The sequence below is a fragment of the Columba livia genome, chromosome 23 (genome assembly GCF_036013475.1).
Source record: "Columba livia isolate bColLiv1 breed racing homer chromosome 23, bColLiv1.pat.W.v2, whole genome shotgun sequence".
Lineage (NCBI taxonomy): Eukaryota > Metazoa > Chordata > Aves > Columbiformes > Columbidae > Columba > Columba livia.
Window position 1 is genome coordinate 1,946,519 of NC_088624.1, and position 8,928 is coordinate 1,955,446.

The 8,928-nt window shown below is 68.8% G+C and overlaps 1 protein-coding gene across 1 annotated transcript; it reads left to right on the top strand.

Annotated features, from left to right (window-relative positions):
- The first annotated feature begins 1,180 nt into the window (after window positions 1–1,180).
- Window positions 1,181–8,833, top strand: NR1D1 (nuclear receptor subfamily 1 group D member 1). The gene is given in 10 exon segments (XM_065039262.1): window positions 1,181–3,378; window positions 5,360–5,692; window positions 5,782–5,870; window positions 5,950–6,094; window positions 6,608–6,768; window positions 6,770–6,814; window positions 6,816–7,070; window positions 7,207–7,392; window positions 8,201–8,411; window positions 8,490–8,833. Coding segments are annotated over 10 exon segments (2,064 nt in total). The 5' UTR covers window positions 1,181–2,939; the 3' UTR covers window positions 8,690–8,833.
- Window positions 8,834–8,928: the final 95 nt, after the last annotated feature.

Consider the following 8,928-nt stretch of genomic DNA (forward strand, 5'->3'; position numbering starts at 1 on the left):
CCTGGGGTCCCTGCACCCCCAGATGCTGCACACCTGCACCCCCCAGGCACCTTGCACCCCCCCTGGGTCCCTGACTCCTTGCACCCTCCTGGGGTGCATTCACCCCTCAATCCTGCACCTCCACAGATCTAGGCACCCCTTCACCCCCAGATCCTGCCCCTCTGCATCCCTGGACTCTGCACCTCCTGGGGTCTCTGCCCCTCAACCCAGGTCTGTCGTGTTTCGTGCACTGGGGTGCAGTGGGGTGTCCCCGCCCACCATGGGGTGCCCCCCCCGCTGCACCCGGGCCAGGCTTGCCTTGTTTACCTGATCATTTTTTTCCCCTTTCCGCGGGGAGGGGAAAGGCGAGTCCTGGCAGCGCGGAGCTGCTGCCCCCGCCAAGAGCCGCGGGGACGAGCCAGGGCCGCTCGCTGCTTTCCAGCCGCGGATCTGCTGCTGCACGGCAGGAAAACACCCCAAAACCCTGAGCACCCAGCCCTGCCCGGCACCCCCAGGCAACACCGGGACTCCTGCCGTCCCGCGTGCCATCATCAGTGCGACCCTGTGGGGACAAAAGGGGGGCCCAGGGGTGCAGGTCACCCCATGGCGGGGTGAGACCCAGCATCTGTAGTTGCTCCCCCTCTGCAGCGTCACATCTACAGCTGGGGAAACTGAGGCACAATGTGCGCCACCATGACACAGGGGCACAGCCAGACACGGCTTCATCAACCCCATGGGGATGCTGCAGCCCCGCAGTGGGTTTGGAAGGCATCCAAGCATGGGGGGTGCTGGGGGTGCAGCCCTCGGGGGGGTTGCACCTTGCCAGACCCCCAGTGCCCACCCCAGGGCGGGGGGCAACAGGCAGGAGTAAACCCCTGTCCCCAGCAGATCCAGCCCCCCCTTTCTTGGAAAAGGTACAACAAGGTAAACAACCCGGCCAGCCCGGAGTAAAAATAAATCAATCCCTCTGCACGCAGGCATTCTCCGGCAAGCGGAGCGCACCGTCACGTGGCGCGGCCGCACAGCACCGCCGGCAACCCGGGCACCGGGGCACGCGGACGCTGGCCCTCGCGCCCACTCCCCAGCACCGGGAGACGGTTCTGCATCTGCCTCCTTGTCCCTGGGGAGCAGTGGGGTGGCCGCTGCAGGGGAGGGGGCCAGGCCAGCCGCCCCAGGTGGACGTGGCAGTGGGGGGGCAGGGGGTGCAGTCAGGGGGCACAGTAAGGGATGGAGGGACAGGAACATGTGTCCCCCCCATCAGTGCCAGGCAGAGTTCACCTGGTACCTGAGCACGGTGGGATGGGATGACCCCCTGGGGGGGTTGAGGTGCCCCGTCTGCACCCTGGTGGGTTTATCTTGTCTCTCGCATCCCCGCACCGATCCTGGGGACCCCTGGGGGAGCTGAGCAGCCGGGTGCAGACGAGCACCCCTGTGCAGAGCCAGGTTTGCCCTCTGTGCCATGTGCCGCAGCACCGTGCGCGGGGTTGTTTTCTGAACCCAGATGAGCGGCTGAGTCATGGCTAATTGCCGTGGACCAGGAACGTGCCAGGAGGGGAACGAGGCGCCGTGCAGGGCTGATGGCACCTGCGCGCTCAGGTCAGCCCGGGTGGCTGAGCTGCTGGGAGTGGGGATGGGGTATTAAGGGCCCCCCTGCCCTGGGGCCCGGGTCCCCCTGGGTCCCCCTGGGTCCCCCAGCCCCTGTGCCAGCCTGGCCCCACACATCCTTCCGGGAGTCACCAGGGCTTCTCCCTGCCGGAGGTGCTGGCTGCAGCGTGGCCACGGCACCGCGCAACCGCCCAGTGACTCAGGGGGAGGGCACTTCCTGCAGGGTGACAGGGTGTCCCTGCCACCCCCCAGTGCCACGGGGCACCCCGTGAGCTGTGAGCAGCACCAGCACCCAGTGAATGTCCCTGGGGGTCCCCAGCTGAGGAACAGCCCACTGGGGATAGCGCCAGGGTCTCCTTGGGGTGTAGAGCTCTGGTGCACCCTCAGGCACCCCACAAGCTCCCGGCACACCGAGGGTGCCCAAGGCCTCCCCTCCCGTGGGATTTAGCTCCGAGGATTTCCCGGTGCTGGCACATCCGTTCTCTGCACCTTCATCTCCTGGCTGCGGACCAGGGCAGCTCCTGGCACGTGGCACCCAGGACAGTGCCGGCACCCCCAAAACCTTTCCCTCTGTGGGGCTGTGAGCACCCATGGAGACCCCAGCACTGCCAGGCTGGTCTGGCCCCTGCGCCGTGACCCAGATCTGCTGGGTGACTCTGCCCTGGCACCGCAGTGCTGGGCACAGCACGTCGCTGCAGCCCCTGCGGCACCGGGATCGCGGCCAGGCTCAGCCGTGGCTGCCAGGCACGTGCCACACCGGGCAAACACCGCAGGCAGAGCATCGCCTGGTGGCACTGAGGACAGGCAGGGACTGGGGAGGGGGCTGGGTCAGTTGGGTAGGGGTCTGGCTGCGCCGCTGCTGTGCAATGTATTGGCATCCCCGGTGGAGGGGGGGCTGTGGTGCTGGTGCCACACTCTGCGTGAGTGTCCCCAGTGCAGAAGACAGTGACGTGCTCAGGTGTGCTCATCCTGTGCTGGGTGACAAGGGTTGTCCAGGTGTCCCCAGGGGACAGTGACATGCATGGTGCTAGTGCTGTGCCTGGATCTCCCCAGTGCGGGGGACAGTGCCATTCTCAGGTGTTCCCAGTGCAGGGACCACGCTGCGCTGGGTGACAGGGGTGCCCGGGTGTCCCCGGTACAGGGGACAGTGCCAGGCAAGGTGACAGGGGTGCCAGTGCTATGCCAAGATGTTCCTGGTGCAGGGGACTGTGCCATGCTCAAGGGTTCCCCCGGCTGTGCTGGGTGACAGGTGTCCACAGTGCAAGTGACCGTGCCACACTTGGGTGCTCCCAGCGCAGGGACCATGTGCTGGGTGACAGGGGTACCCGGGTGTCCTTGCTGCAGAGGACAGTGCCATGCAGGGTGACACGGATGCCTGTGCTGTGCGCGGGGCGTCCCCGCTGCAGGGGCCGGTCCCGGTGCCGGTCCGGCTGCCGGTGCCGGTCCCCGCGGGCTGGGAGGCGGCCCCGGTGCAGGGGTCCCCGTTGTGCCCGGGCTCCCCGGCGGCGGAAAGTGTGTCACTGGGGCACGAGGCTCTCCCCGGGAATCACATGGGGGAGGCGGCGGCGCCGCGTGCGGCCCAGTGCGCAGCCGCGGCCGGTGCCGGGCGGGCGGCGGGGCGGGCGGCGGGCGCACAACAGCCCTTGCCGGGCGGCGGAACGCACGGCTCGGCGCGGCTCCCTTCGCCTCGGCCCCGTTTAGCGCGCTTCTGGCAGCGGGAGGCTCGGCGGCTCCGGGACAGCCGCTCCCCGCCCTCCTCCCCGAGAATGGCCGCCCCCGAAGCCGGTAGCACAGGTCAGTGCCCCGCCGGGACCGGGCGGGCAACGGCACCGGGAGCGGCGGGCAGCACCGGAGCGGTGTCGGGGTCAGCGCACCGGGAGTGCAGTGTTGAGACCGCGAGTCGGACACCGGGACCGGGGGGTCTTATGCACCCCACCGGGCAGGATGCGCACCGGCACCGCATTCCGGAACGGGGATCTTTACTACCGGGACCGGGCGGTTCTGCATAGCGGAGTAAAGATCGGGCAGCGGGGCCGGCGCGTCCCCGGGAGGGAGCGATGCGCGCTGGCACCGGGGCGTCTTGGACACCGGGACGAGCTGAACACCGGCACCGGGGCGCTCCGCTCTCCGGGGCAGGAGGGATGGAGACGGACACCGGGGAGTCTTGAGCGCCGGGGCGCACTGGACGCGGGGGTAGGAAGGGTGAGGACCGGGATCGGGGTGTCCCAGGCAGCGGGACCGGGGGACGCGCAGCGGGACCGGGGTGTCCCGGGCACCGGGACCGGAGCGCGATGAGACCGGGGTGTCTCGGGCACCGGAGCGCGGCGGGACCGGGGTGTCCCGGGCACCGAGAGTGGAGGGACGCGCACGGGACCGCGGGGACCGGGCAGTCCGCGGGCGGCGGAGGCGCGCACCGGGAGGGGCGGAGCGGGGGGGGGAACGGAGGCGGTACCGTGTGTCCCCCCCCGGCACGTGTCCCCCTCCCCGCCGCTGCCACGTGCGGAGTTTGTTTTCCCCGCAGCCCCGCCCCGCCCCCGCCCATTGGTCGCCTCATGACATCATTCAGCTCCCCCTCGTGATGTCACACCCGGAAGCGTTCCACTCTCCCTTTCTAACCCGGGGGGGGAGATGATCTCCAGGGCAACCAGAAAGGGGTGGGGCGTCGAAGCGGGCCAATGGGGTGGAAGGGGAGGGGCAAAGCGTGAAGGGGCGGGGCCGAGGGAGGCCACGTGCGGCTGGAGCACGTGGGGCGGCGGCGTGAGGCCGCATGAGCTGTTGCTGGGTGCGGGGGGAGCTGCGGAGCGGCTGATTAATGGGGGTCCCCAGGGGTTTCCCGGTGTTTTGGGATCGGGAATGGCCCCCGTGTCCTCGTTCCACCCCTTGGGGGGATCCCCCGCCCCAAAGCCCCGGGGGGTCCTAGGGCTTTGGGGCGGGGGATCCCCCCAGTATTTTGGTGTCCCAGCAGCTGGCGCTCCCTGGGAGCTGCAGTTTTGGGGGGGGGGGTGATATAAGACCCACTGTCCCCAATTCGGTGACCCGTTTTGGAGGTGGCTCAGTGGCGGGGGGGGGGGGGGGGGGTTGGTGATCAGTGGTGACAAGCTGGCTCCGGCACACGGCATCTGTGCCAGCGTCACCGTGTGCGGCGGGAGACACATGGCCCCGGCGATCCCGTGTGTCCCCAATGTCGCCCTCCACGTGTCCTGTCCCCGAGTCAGTGCCCCGTGCATGGTGGGGGGGCTAAGGGGGGCTGTGACCTCTGCTGTGGACGCAGCATCGGGGCTTATGTCCCCCACACTGCTCCCCACTTCTGTTGGATTCCCCCACGCAGAGCTCACTGCAATGGGGCTGCATCCCCCCACCTGAGGGGGCTGTGCTGTGACCCCCCCCAGTGACACGGTGGGGGCTTTGCCGTGGGGCTCCATCTGCTCCTGTGGGGCTGTGCCGCGGGGCTCGTCACATCCCGGTGACGCCTCCGGCGGGTTCCTGGCCCACATTCCTCCCACGGGCGCTTCCGGGGCGCCGTGTCCCCAGCCGGCTCGCACCCAGCCGGCCCAGCTGTCCCCGTCCCACGTGGGGCTGGTCCCCGTGGCGGCCGGTGGGCGCGGTGCCTGGCGCAGGGCGGGCGGCACACGTGCGGTGCGGCGCAGCGGAACAGCCGCGGTTCCGGGATGAGTCCAAGGTGCTTCCCTGGGGACCCTCCACCCTGGGGCTGTGACCCCCTCTTGGGGTCTCGTCGCAAGGGGGTTCACACGTGGCCCCGCTGCTCTGCCCGCAGGCGGCGTGATCAGCTACGTGGGCTCCAGTGGCTCCTCTCCCAACCGCACCAGCCCCGTCTCGCTCTGCAGCGACAGCTCCAACAGCAGCTCCCAATCGGGCTCGCAGCCCTTCCCCACCTACTTTCCACCGTCGCCCACCGGCTCCCTCCAGGACTCCCGCGCCTACGGCGGGGGCTCGCTGGCCCCCCGTGAGGACGGCTCCCCTTCATCCTCCTCCTCCTCTTCCTCCTCCTCGCTGTATGGCTCCTCGGTGAACTACCCCGGGGTGCAGCAGGTCCCCGTGGACGAGCGGCGCCGCAGCTCGCCCAGCAAAGCCGGCAGCACCGTCACCAGTGAGTGGGGCAGGCAGGGGGGGGCTGCATTTGGTGTGTGTGTGTCCCCCATCACGGTGGGCACCCCGCTCACCCCCGTCCCTCCGCAGAGCTGAACGGGATGGTGCTGCTTTGCAAGGTCTGCGGGGATGTCGCCTCCGGCTTCCACTACGGCGTCCACGCCTGCGAGGGCTGCAAGGTACCCGGGATGGGGCTGGGGCGGCGCAGAGCCCCTGCTGTGCTGGGGGGGCCCCGAGTGACCCCACCCCACCCCGCAGGGCTTCTTCCGCCGCAGCATCCAGCAGAACATTCAGTACAAGAAGTGCCTCAAGAACGAGAACTGCTCCATCGTCCGCATCAACCGCAACCGCTGCCAGCAGTGCCGCTTCAAGAAGTGCCTGCTGGTCGGCATGTCCCGTGACGGTGAGCTCAGCCCTGGCCCCACTGGTAACCCCCAAACCCGGGGACCCCCGTGTTCAGTGCTGTGCATTCCCTCCGGGGATGGGATCCCCGGTAGTCACAGGTGCATGTCCCCTCCCAGGATGGGTCCCCCCCCATGCTCAGGGCTGTACGACCCCTCTGAAGTCTCCTTGCCTGCACTGGGTGCCATGTGTGCACCACAGAATGTGTCCTTGTGCCTTCTGCATGCTCAGGGCTCTATGTCCCCTCCAGGACCGGGTCCCCTCATGCTCAGGGCTCTATGTCCCCTCCAGGACCGGGTCCCCTCATGCTCAGGGCTCTATGTCCCCTCCAGGACCGGGTCCCCTCATGCTCAGGGCTCTATGTCCCCTCCAGGACCGGGTCCCCCATGCTCAGGGCTCTATGTCCCCTCCAAGCCGGGGGTAGGGATGCAGCCATGTTCCTCCTGGACCCCCATCATGCAGGGCCGGGGGGTCGGTGTGCCCGTGCTGCCCGCTAACACCAGTGTCCCCCCAGCTGTGCGCTTCGGGCGCATCCCCAAGCGGGAGAAGCAGCGGATGCTGGCGGAGATGCAGAACGCCATGAGCGGAATGGGCAGCGTCCTGCCGGGGATGCCCGGCCCTGCCGAGGGCCCAGCACTGAGTGGGGGCCGCACGCTGCCCCCCGGCCCCTCGCCGCTCGCCCCCCCCCGCCTGCTTCTCCCAGTTCCCCCAGCAGCTGACGCCCCCCCCGCTCGCCCAGCCCCGGGGGGGCCACCGAGGACGTCATTGCGCAGGTGGCCAAGGCGCACAAGGAGATCTTCGTCTACGCGCACGACAAGCTGGGACCCCCCCCGCCCTGCGAGAACGGCCTCCCCCGCTGGGACGCACCCCCCGCCTGGGCCCCCGGGCTCCCCGAACCCCGGCTCTGCCCCCCCACGTACCCTGAGCCCCCGGCGCGGAGCTGCCCCTGGCCCCGCGGCACCAAGGACGTCCTGCCGGTGAGCGCCCGGGGGCTCCCGCTCCCATTCCCTGGGTATTTTTAGCCGCTTAATCGCACTAATCGCCTTGTCGGTGCGGCGGCGGCGGGGCCGGGGAGCCCCGCGGCGCTGGGCTGAGCCGTGCCGTCGCCCGCAGGCCTGTCCCATGAACAGCCACCCGCCCGGCCGCAGCGGGCGCTCGGTGCAGGAGATCTGGGAGGATTTCTCGCTCAGCTTCACGCCCGCCGTCCGCGAGGTGGTCGAGTTCGCCAAGCACATTCCCGGCTTCCAGGCCCTTTCCCAGCACGACCAGGTCACCCTGCTCAAGGCTGGCACCTTTGAGGTACGTCCTGGGACAACAAGTGCTCGACGGAGGGCATGATGCCCCACGTATTGCACAGTGCTCCGTGTCCTGGCACGGTGCTCCCTGACATTGCATGCTGCCCCACGGTCCAGTATGAAGTCCTATAGCATTGCATGGTGCCCCATGGCCTGGCACAGTGCTCCAGGGACCGGCATGGAGCTCCATGGCCTATAATGAAGTCCCACGGCATTGCATGGTGCTCCATGGCATTGCACAGTGCCCCATGGCCTGGCATGAAGTCCCACAGCATTGTATGGTGCCCCGTGGTGTTGCACACTGCCCCATGGCCCAGAATGAAGTCCCACAGCATTGCATGGTGCCCCATGGCCTGGCATTGTGCTCCATGGCATTGTGCTCCATGGCACTGCATGGTGCCCCATGGCCTGGCATTGTGCCCCATGGCCTGGCATTGTGCTCCATGGCATTGTACCCCATGGCACTGCATGGTGCCCCATGGCCTGGCATTGTGCTCCATGGCATTGTACCCCATGGCACTGCATGGTGCCCCATGGCCTGGCATTGTGCTCCATGGCATTGTGCCCCATGGCATTGTATGGCGCCCCATGGCACAGAGCTGTGTCACAGAGCACTGCCTTGCACGGTGCCCCATAACATCGCACGTAGCCCACAGCATTGCAGGATGCCACCCAGCATCGCACAGTGCCCCACAGCACAGGAGCCGCGGCACGCAGCACAACATCGCACGGTGGCCCACGGTGTCACACGGTAGCCCACGGCACTGCAGGACGGCCCCCGTCCCATCCCGCTGACACCGCGTGTGCCGCAGGTGCTGATGGTTCGCTTCGCCTCGCTCTTCGACGTGAAGGAGCAGACGGTGACGTTCATGAGCCGGACGAAGTACAGCCTGGAGGAGCTGTGGGGCATGGGCATGGGCGACCTGCTCAGCTCCATGTTCGAGTTCAGCGAGAAGCTCAGCGCCCTGGACCTCAGCGACGAGGAGCTGGGGCTCTTCACCGCCGTCGTCCTGGTCTCGGCAGGTGGGACGTGGGGCGGTGCGGACAGGTCTGGCGGCCGGGGGGGGTCACCAACGCCTGCTGACACCCCCGTCCCCGCAGACCGCTCGGGGATGGAGGACACGGCGTCGGTGGAGCAGCTGCAGGAGACGCTGATCCGCGCCCTGCGCGCCCTCGTGCTCAAGACGCACCCGGCGGAGACGTCGCGGTTCACCAAGCTGCTGCTGAAGCTGCCGGACCTGCGCACCCTCAACAACCTGCACTCCGAGAAGCTGCTCTCCTTCCGCATCGACGCCCAGTAGTGCCCCCACGGACCCTGCAGACCCCCCCGCGCACCCACCACCCCTGTACATAGCACCACGGGCTGGGGAGGGGGAACACACAAGCCCCCCGCGAGGGGCAGCACGAACCCCACGGCACCCATCAGACTCACCCCAGGTGGGTGCCAGGATGCTGGGAACCACCCCCAAGTTGGGTACCAGCCCCACGGCTCCGCTGGCAGCGCCGGGGGGGTCCCCCTTTTCCCGGCCCCCCCAACTCG